Below are 10,036 nucleotides of genomic sequence, written 5' to 3'. Positions count from 1 at the left end.
TTTCAGACCAGTTTTAATCGTAAAGCTGCCCAGGGGAACCAGGCTCTGACTCTGCCCTTATTTGCCTCTCTCCCCCCCTTCTTCCGCTCCACCCCCCACACTCCTGGAGGTGCGGAGCGGGGTCAGGCCAGCGGCATTCCTCCGGGAGGAAAGCAAACGTCCTTCCACCACCACCACCCAGGCCTGGTCCAGTTCATGTCACTCGAGAGGGCTGGTGGAGACAGTGAGTGCCTCTGCTGAGGCAGGCTCAGGAGGGCCGGGGGCGCCCCTCACGGTCTGGCCCAGAGTGTCCCCGCGTCGGGTGCTGGAGGCCTCAGAGCCAGTGCCTTCCAGCAGCTTGGCCACGAAGCCCACGCCTGCCGAGCGAAGCAGGCCGCCGCCGGCGCACGCGTACAGCATGGGGTTCACGCTGCTGCTGAGGAAGGCCAGAGCAATAAGCACCCCGCGGGCCCGGCGCAGCAGCCTCTCCACCGGTTCGGATTCCGCGGCGACGCCCGCCAGCGCGCGGCCGGCCTGGACCAGGCTCACCACGTGGTAGGGCAGCCAGAAAGCGGCGAAGGCCAGGATGATGAGCGCCACCAGGCGGCCAGTGCGGCGGCTGCGGCGGAAGCGCCGGGCCTGCAGCCTGCGCCCGATGTCGGCGTAGCTGGCCACTATGACCAGGAACGGCAGCAGGAAGCCGGTGAGGGCCTCGAAGAGCAGATTGAAGGCCCTGTGCCTTTCGCTGGGGTATACCGGGTAGCAGAGCTTGCCATACGCGTACGGACTCACGGTGCGGTACACGAGGACGGGCGTGGCCAGCAGAAATGACACCACCCAGATGCCTGCCAGCAACCGACAGGCAATCGTCTTGGTGCGCAGCTTCTGGGACACAAAGGGGCGGGCCACCGCCAGCGAGCGGTCCAGACTCATGGCCATGATAAGCAAGACGCTGGCATACATGCTCACTCCGCAAACATAGAAGAACAGGCGGCAGGCAGCACTTCCAAAAATCCAGGTCCTTCGGGCCAAGGAGTCAAGGAAAAATGGGGCAGTGAGCAATACGGCCATGTCAGCCAGGGCCAAGTTCAGTACCAGCAGGGCAGTGACAGAGCGCTTTCGCATCCTGACCAGGATGCTCCACACCACAAAACTGTTGCCAGGGAGCCCCACAGCCAGAGCCACTGACAGAAGGACCATAGACAGCTTGGCGATCGTGGAATCTACAGATGAGGATGATGCAGAAGATGTTATGTTCATGGCCATTGCAAGGATCTGGAGGGTGAGGTGGACATGTGCGTGAGGGTAGGGGTCCAAGGGTTTTCTGACACCCTGGACACACCTAACCTGAGTACTCTAGTCTTTCTACAACTCAGCAGCAGCAGATGCACCTTCGCAGTATCACTGCCACTGACCTGTCTTAGGAGATCTGGCTGAGTAAAAAGACTAATTTCCTAACTAGGCCACAGGGCCCCTTCCTGCCCACAGACCCAATTGCAAAATACACAGCAACCGCAGTAGTAACATTTCCAGACCCTTTCAGTCTCTTTTCCTTTGGAGACCCTCAAACCCAGAGCTGAATTTAGAGAGGGGGTTTCTTTACTAAGGCTGCACCCCTCAAAAGGCTAACTTCTCCATCCCTTGTCAGGTCCTTAGCTCCCTCAGTCCCATTAATGTTCTCCAATTCCCTACCCACTCTCTCCAGAGATGCCCAGGGTGCACCAAGAATAACAGGATGGGAAGGAGTTCACATAGAGAAGAACAAATCCCCCCAAGTCCTTTTTCTGCTGGTCAGGATCTCTTCATAAATTCCTTTGCACCTTCCCTCATGGCTGCGCCCCATCCCTCCACCACGTCCCCTACTCCCAGGATCCTTACTTACAGGCTTTGCTGGGTACCGATTGGAAGCTGGTGCCGATCCAGGATCAGGGTAGAGTGGTATAGCCTATCCCTCGGTCTGCCACAGTGCCAGGGGTCTGGCCCCAGGTCTGGATGTTCTCAGTTAAGTCAGCCAAAGAGGAAGTACCACAGAGCAGAGGAGGGGGAAGACACATCTTCCTGAGGGTGGGGCTGAGACTCTACCTCCTCCCTTCACTGGAAGGATAATCTTTGTATTCCAAAAGAGGTTAGCAGGGAGGAGGACCCTCAGGGGTGGAGCCAGATGAGAAGAGCCCAAAAAGGGGCAGTGAGAAAAGAAAGAGGGGTGCAGGAGTGAGTAGACTGAGGTGTGGCCTTTTATGCAAGTCTGGACTGGATAATTGAACAGAATAATAAATTGTGTCATATAGGAGGAGGAGGGTGGGAAGCCAGAGAGGGGAAATGGGCTCAGATTGAGAGGGTAGAATGTTGAGTATTTTTTATCCTTTTTTTTTTTTTTTTTTTTGTAACAGAGACAGAGAAAGGGACAGATAAGGACAGACAGACAGGAAGGGAGAGAGATGAAAAACATCAGTTCTTCGTTGCGGCACCTTAGTTGTTCATTGACTGCTTTCTCATATGTGCCTTGATCGTGAGGCTACAGCAGACCTAGCCCCTTGCTCGAGCCAGTGACCTTGGGTCCAAGCTGGTGAGCCTTGCTCAAACCAGATGAGCCCGCGCTCAAGCTGGCGACCTCAGGGTTTTGAACATGGGTCCTCTGCATCCCAGTCCAATGCTCTATCCACTGCACCACCGCCTAGTCAGGCAAGTGTTTTTATATTTAGTGTGAAAAGTAGATTTTTAGATTAATAGGAAATGTGGGTTAGAGCTCTGGTTAGGGTACAGGTTTGGGTTGTAACATAATAACTTAAAGAGACCAGTATCTTTGCCCTGGCCGGTTGGCTCAGCGGTAAAGCATCGGCCTGGCGTGCGGGGGACCCGGGTTCGATTCCTGCCAGAGCACATAGGAGAAGCGCCCATTTGCTTCTCCACCCCCCCCCCTCCTTCTTCTCTGTCTCTCTCTTCCCCTCCTGCAGCCAAGGCTCCATTGGAGCAAAGATGGCCCCGGGCGCTGGGGATGGCTCCTTGGCCTCTGCCCCAGGCGCTGGAGTGGCTCTGGTTGCGGCAGAGCGACGCCCCGGAGGGGCAGAGCATCGCCCCCTGGTGGGCAGAGCATTGCCCCTGGTGGACGTGCGGGGTGGATCCCGCTCGGGCACATGCGGGAGTCTGTCTGACTGTCTCTCCCCGTTTCCAGCTTCAGAAAAATACAAAAAAAAAAAAAAGAGACCAGTATCTTTGTCTTGGCTTGGGTTTGAAGTTATGAGTGGAGTTGGAAGAAGTCTCTCTTCCAGCACTCCAATCCCTCCCCTCACTTACAAGAATTAGTTTGATTCTAGGTTAATCAATTTTCTCTTCTTTTTTTTCTTCTTCTTCTTCTTTTTTTTTTTTTAAATAAGAGGAGGGCAGATAGTGAGACAGACTCCCTCATGTACCTTGACCAGGATCCACCTGGCAACCCCTGTCTTGGGCTGATGCTCAAATCAACCAAGCTATTTTTAGTAGCCTGAGGCTGATGCTTGGACCGACTGAGCTATCCTCAGTGCCCTAATACCCAAACCAATCGAGCCACTGACTGCAGGAGGGTAAGAGGGAGAGAAAGGGGAGAAGGAGGGGAAAGGTAGGGAGAGAGAAGCAGATGGTCACTTCTCTTGTGTCCCTGACCAGTAATCGAACCTGGGACATCCATATGCTGGGCTGATGCTCTATCTACTGAGCCAACTGGCCAAGGCCAATTTCTCCTTCTTTTGGTGGAAGGCTAAGCCCAAAGGGTTTCCTTAGTATTACACAAAATGCCAATTTCTTCCCCTTCCCCAACCATTTGCCTTATGCTAGTCCATGTGGCTACACTGAACATGAGTTTGAATTTAAGATCTGGGCACTGGACAAGGAGGTCAGCACTGCCTTTTTCCTGCCTTCCCACAGCCGACTGTCCAGTCTCACCTTAGGCACACACAGGAAGCAGAGGCTGAGTATAGGGGTCAGGCATGAAGGAATAGGGACAGTGATGCTTCACACCTTCCCCGCCCAAAGGGAAAACCAGGGCTGTGGAAAGGGAAGCAGCCCCCCCAAAGAGTCACTCTTTCTTTTCTTGAATTTTCCTGGAAAAGCTAAGAACTGAATGAAGTCTTTTCTTCAATCTGACTTCCTGCTGCCCTTTCAATTCTGTCATTGCAGGAAGTTTGCAGAGTGTAATGGCGGCCATGGATATTCCTTACCTTTGTAGTACCCCACTTTCTGTGCTTTGAGGAAAGCCAGAGCAGAGTTCACACAGTAGCTGTCAGGCAGAGGATGCCATGAAAAGAAATGTGCTGACACTGCAGCAAGCATGCAGGGTTGAGGAAGGGCTCTCTGACCACAGCGGGTATATGAGACAGGGAATAGTAACCGAGGAAGTAAGGGACTCTCTGCCCTCACGCATGAGGACAGAAAGGTGCCTCGCAGTCAGTGTTGTGAGATAAAAACTTTTGATTCAGAGTTCAGGGGTCAATCAGAGTCTCCTTCTGACACAAACTGAACTATCTTTGCCTCTTCTGCCAAGCTGCTCCCTATATCCATCGGTGTCAGTGGCCTTTCTTCCTCCACCCCAGACTAGATACTCTAAACTACCTGTCCCCAAGTCCAGAGCTCCACTCAACTCAGTTTTGGTGGCCTGGGTGTGACCCTGAAGCCTGGATTTCCTTTGCTCTCTCTTGGCCTCTGACTAGGTGGTATGAATAGTCTCTAAAGTAGAACTTGGGTAATAGGTTGACCAGAACTCAGGTAACTAAACATCTAAGTTTGCTAGGACTGAGGGGACAGGGATAAGAGACAGCCACTGCCAAACTGGGAAAGTCCTGGGCAAACCAGGACTTTGAGCTGGTCACCCCAGTGACCACACATGTGTACACATGGATGTCCCCTAAAAAGAATCCCATCTTGCATCCAAAACTCAAAAGGGTCAGGATCCAGAACAGTTTTAAGGCCTAAAGGTAGAGGGATTCCAAAAGATGGGAGCTGGGAAGTATTGGGGAGGGTGAGTAAGGGACAGCTAGCAGTCATGGGAGGAGTCAAGATGGCAGAAAAGTCCTGGCCGGGTGGTTCAGTTGATCAGAGTGTTGTCCGGATATGACAACAAACTGATGTTTTTCTCTCTCTCCCTTTCTCTCTAAAATCAATCAATAAAAAAATTTTATAGCCTTGGCAGAGAGAAAAAAGGAGAAAAGAGAAGTGACACCTTGCTGAAAAAGTCTTCCTGTTTTCCAAATATCCACACCATTCCTCATACTCCTTCATTTCCAATCCCCCAACATCATCTGGGTGAGCGGAGTGCCTATTCCTGGGCTCCTCTTTGAGTCAGGTGACTTGGGGGGGGGGGGTGGACCCAGAAAGGAAGATAAGTCTTAGACTCACAGTGCACCTCTCCATGTGCCAACCACAAGACAAGAAAACTTTCCTCTCAAACCACACAGATTGACTTTCACCTTCTGGAGCCAGTTTCCACCCCCTACTTGGCTCTTATAGACCCCTGAGAATGAATCCCATCCCCACCCTACATCCAAGTGCCATACCTTTCCTTCCTCTTTCTCCCTTTATTTACAGAGTGGTTGTACGGGTTGGCCTGAGGGAACCAGGCCACCTGGGCTGGGGAGGACAGGTCCAGGTGCCACTGAAGGCTGGCACTGCCCAGCCTCAGCCTGACCCCGCAGGGAAACCAAGTAGTTTCAGTACCGCTCAGGCCTGCTGAACCACCAGAGGGGGCACTCTTGAGCCATGATGTAATGGTTACAGTGTCTTTCTCAACTGCTGGCAACAAGTTAGCAGCTCTGGCACATGGGCACATGCCAACCTGCAAGTGCACTATATTCATTAACATGACCTCCACCCCGTGCAATCCTGCAGTTTGGAGGAATCTGGGCCCACCGCAGGTATATAATAATTCTGTCCAGACAGATCCAAACTGGTCAGAGGATTTCCAAACGCTCCGGAGTGGTTCTCTGAGTTTTGAGAGATGATGGAAGGAGATGGGGGAGAGCAGGATTTGGTGTCAAGGGTCCCATTCCTGACTGTCCTTTGCCTTCCCGCCCCCGGGGTCTCCATTGCCCCCGCCCTGCCCCACCACTTTGAGCCGAGGGGTAGCTCGAAGTTCCATGGTCCCCTCCCTAGAGCGGTTGCCCCCTCGGGCCTCTCCGGAGCCCTCAAAGAGCCTCGCGAGAAAGCGGGGCCCTGCGCGGGGCAGCAGATCCCCCGCGGTGAGGAGGTAGAGCACCGGGTTGATGCTGGAACTGAAGAAGGCCAACGCCGTGGTTCCAGCTCGCGCGGCCTGGCCGGCACCGCCCAGCTTCGCCAGGGCCCCTCCGGGGGGAGCCAGCGCGGCGACGGCCTGCACAACGTTGACCACATGGTAGGGGGCCCAGAGCAAGCCGAAGGCGAGCACGATGGCGCTCACCAGCCGGCCCACCCGCACGCCCTGCCGCCCGGAGCCCCAGCGGGCGCCCCGCAGCCGCGCCAGCGTCACGCTATAGCAGCCGAGCACCAGCCCGAAGGGCAGCACGAAAGCAGTCAGAGTCTCCAGGCACAGGTGGATGGCGGCGTGGGCCTGCGACGGGTGGCACAGCTGGCACAGGCTGTCCCCCCAGAGGTGGCGGTAGACGGCGGCCGGGACAGCGAGCAGCAGAGCGGCCAGCCAGACGGCCAGCGGGAGGCGGCGGGCCAGGGCCGGGCTCCGCAGCCGGGGCGCCAGGAAGGGGCGTGTGACGGCGAGGCAGCGCTGCAGGCTGAGCAGGCTGGTGAGCAGGACGCTGGCGTACATGCTGAGCGCGCACACGTAGTACACGGCCTTGCAGCCCGCCTGGCCCAGCGGCCACGCTTGCCGCACCAGGAAGACTACGAAGAGCGGCGTGAGCAGCAGCACCGCGCCGTCGGCCAGAGCCAGGTGCAGCACGAGAGTGGCCACCAGCGGTCGCCCCCGTGCAGGCCGCCAGCCCGCCAAGCTCCACACTACGAAGCCATTGCCGGGGAGCCCCAGCAGCGCCGCCAGCAGCAGGAAGGCGGTGCCTGTGGCCCGAGAGGCCGGTGAGCTCAGCAGCGTCTCGTTCCCCGGGGGACGGTAGCAGTCCATTATCCTTCTGCACGTACAGGGGGCTGGAAAAGGCCATAGAACGCATTCAGGGGGTGGGATGAAAGCCCACCTAACCCCGGTGCCAAGTGAAAAGGAACAGTGCCTCCCCCACTTCCCTACCGCTTGCCTCTCTTCTGTCTGGGAGCCCTGGCTTTCTGGGGGACTCCAGTCTGAACTCAAACTCTACTTCTTGGAGCCCAAATCCCCTGGTCTCAGTCAGCTGACCTCCCAAGTCCTGACTCTCAGGCAGGCACCACCTCCACCCCTTTACCCACCTTTCTTTGTCCAGCACCAGTCCTAGACCTCAGGGCAACAGTGAGTGGTGGGAGTAAAAGCACTTAGGCAGATCTACTTACTCAGCTAGCAGCTAGCAGGGCAGGGGTGCAGGGCCTCGCGAGACGCTTGGGGAGGCTGAACGGCGAAGCAGCAATGGGCTAGGTGCCTGCTCCGCTCCTGTGCCTGTCAGGTTTGCAGAGGGTGAGGCGAGAATGAGGAGGAACAAGGTGGGGCTTTTCCTGGGGCCCCTCCCTCATCCTACTCCTTCCCATCACTGACAGGTACAGGCATGTGAGGTCCTGCTCCCCAGGAAACAGGATACGCTGAAGGGGTGCGGATAAGGTTCCCTGGTCATGTAGGTGGGTGAGTGGAGACACTGCTGAGTCCCGACCCTGGATCCTGCTTCTGTGCTGATTATCCCCACCACGGACCCCCACACTCTGGTCCCAACCCTCCCAACCCTGCAGCCCTGTGCTTTCTGGCCTCCTGGTCTGTACTCAGCAGAGGTGACCTAAATTACTTTCCCTGCTGTTCTTTCTTTACCTGTTTCCAGACTCCTGACTCTGCTGAGCCTCCCTTTCCGTCAGCTTCCTACCTACCCCTCTCACTGCTTGCCTTGGGCTCTGCCTCAGTCATTCCACCCTCGGAGCCCTCACTGGGCTGTCAGTGAGAGCTTTCGGAGTAAAGCATGGTGCTAAGTTCTTCAGGGAATGGGGGAATGCATGGAGGTGTAAGGGGCATATAACCTGACTGAGGTTATAGCATACAACCAAGGGAATGGGGGAATGCGTGGGCATATAACCTGACTGGGGTTATGGCATACAACCAAGGGAATGGGGGAATGCGTGGAGGTGTAAGGGGCATATAACCTGACTGGGGTTATAGCATACAACCAAGGGAATGGGGGAATGCGTGGTCATATAACCTGACTGGGGTTATAGCATACAACCAAGGGAATGGGGGAATGCGTGGGCATATAAACTGACTGGGGTTATGGCATACAACCAAGGGAATGGGGGAATGCATGGAGGTGTAAGGGGCATATAACCTGACTGGGGTTATGGCATACAACCAAGGGAATGGGGGAATGCGTGGAGGTGTAAGGGGCATATAACCTGACTGAGGTTATAGCATACAACCAAGGGAACCGGGGAATGCGTGGAGGTGTAAGGGGCATATAACCTGACTGAGGTTATAGCATACAACCAAGGGAATGGGGGAATGCACGGAGGTGTAAGGGGCATATAACCTGACTGAAGTTATAGCATACAACCAAGGGAATGGGGGAATGCATGGAGGTGTAAGGGGCATATAACCTGACTGGGGTTATAGCATACAACCAAGGGAATGGGGGAATGCGTGGAGGTGTAAGGGGCATATAACCTGACTGAGGTTATAGCATACAACCAAGGGAATGGGGGAATGCATGGAGGTGTAAGGGGCATATAACCTGACTGAGGTTATAGCATACAACCAAGGGAATGGGGGAATGCATGGAGGTGTAAGGGGCATATAACCTGACTGAGGTTATAGCATACAACCAAGGGAATGGGGGAATGCATGGAGGTGTAAGGGGCATATAACCTGACTGGGGTTATGGCATACAACCAAGGGAATGGGGGAATGCATGGAGGTGTAAGGGGCATATAACCTGACTGGGGTTATAGCATACAACCAAGGGAATGGGGGAATGCGTGGAGGTGTAAGGGGCATATAACCTGACTGAGGTTATAGCATACAACCAAGGGACCACGTTCCTAGGCTGCACCAGGATACAAGACAAGACAAAAAGGGAAGGGTGGTAGAGAGCCAAACTGAAAAGAAGCCTTCTCTGGTGGAGAGGTCAGGCGAAGCTTGGAAATGAAGACATTTGAGAGGACCTGGTAAATCAGCGGTTCTCAACCTGTGGGTCGCGACCCCAGCAGGGTCACCTAAAGCCATCGGAAAATACATAATGCATATCAGGTATTTACATTCCAAATCATAACTGTAGCAAAATTACAGTTATGAAGTAGCCACCAAAATTATTTTTTGGTTTGGCGTCACCGCAACATGAGGAACTGTATTGCGGGGCCACGGCATTAGAAAGGTTGAGAGCCACTGAGGTAGATTGGTAAAGTGGAAGGGAGGGAAAAGAAGGGTCTGTGCCGGTCCACAGCCAGAACTGGGGGTTCCTTGGGAGCCGGGGCACCAGTATTGTCTCCATTTGGGCCCCCTCTGAAGCAGAGTCTGAGTTAAGGGCATGGGTACAGGTAATCCTGTAGTTGGGAGATCAGCTCGGGAAGCAGGAGTGACAGCAGAAGAGAGGGAAAAGGAAAGACAAACGAGTGTTATTGAGCTCCGTCAGTAGACAGCAGGAATGTCTCAGAAAGGGCACAGGACGCCTTCCGGAAGGAGGAAGCAATGGTGCTCCTATACACACTTGTCAGGGGCTGACTGGACTGCCAAAGCTTCAGGCAAGACTTTTAGGCAGGAAAACAGTGAGACTTGCACTCATGTGAGGAGTTCATTGTCTTGACAGTTGTGTGGAGTCTGAGCTTCCACAAAACTGTCCATCACAGCCACAGCTGAAACCAGAGATAAGACAGCCTGACGAGGCAGTGGTGCAGTGGACAGAGCATCGGCCTGGGACACAGAGGACCCAGGTTCGAAACCCTGAGGTTGCCGGCTTGAGCGTGGGATCACTGGTTTGAGCGTAGGCTCATA

At 54.7% G+C, this 10,036-nt stretch overlaps 2 protein-coding genes across 2 annotated transcripts; both read right to left on the bottom strand.

Moving 5' to 3' along the window:
- Positions 1-17: 17 nt before the first annotated feature.
- LTB4R (leukotriene B4 receptor) lies at positions 18-2,817 on the bottom strand. The gene is made up of 2 exons (XM_066341532.1): positions 1,862-2,817; positions 18-1,254 (listed from the first exon to the last, which is right to left on the bottom strand). The coding sequence occupies exon 2, from the start codon at positions 1,243-1,245 to the stop codon at positions 199-201; it is 1,047 nt and encodes a 348-aa protein (XP_066197629.1). The 5' UTR covers positions 1,246-1,254; positions 1,862-2,817; the 3' UTR covers positions 18-198.
- A 377-nt stretch (positions 2,818-3,194) lies between these two features.
- On the bottom strand, positions 3,195-7,528 carry LTB4R2 (leukotriene B4 receptor 2). The gene is made up of 2 exons (XM_066342118.1): positions 7,411-7,528; positions 3,195-7,077 (listed from the first exon to the last, which is right to left on the bottom strand). Exon 2 carries the CDS (start codon positions 7,052-7,054, stop codon positions 5,981-5,983), a length of 1,074 nt encoding a protein of 357 aa, XP_066198215.1. The 5' UTR covers positions 7,055-7,077; positions 7,411-7,528; the 3' UTR covers positions 3,195-5,980.
- Positions 7,529-10,036: the final 2,508 nt, after the last annotated feature.

Source organism: Saccopteryx leptura, chromosome 6 (genome assembly GCF_036850995.1).
Source record: "Saccopteryx leptura isolate mSacLep1 chromosome 6, mSacLep1_pri_phased_curated, whole genome shotgun sequence".
In the NCBI taxonomy this organism is placed as follows: Eukaryota; Metazoa; Chordata; class Mammalia; order Chiroptera; family Emballonuridae; genus Saccopteryx; species Saccopteryx leptura.
The sequence above is the reverse complement of the archived record's forward strand: the minus strand, read 5'-3'. Positions and strand labels throughout refer to the sequence as shown.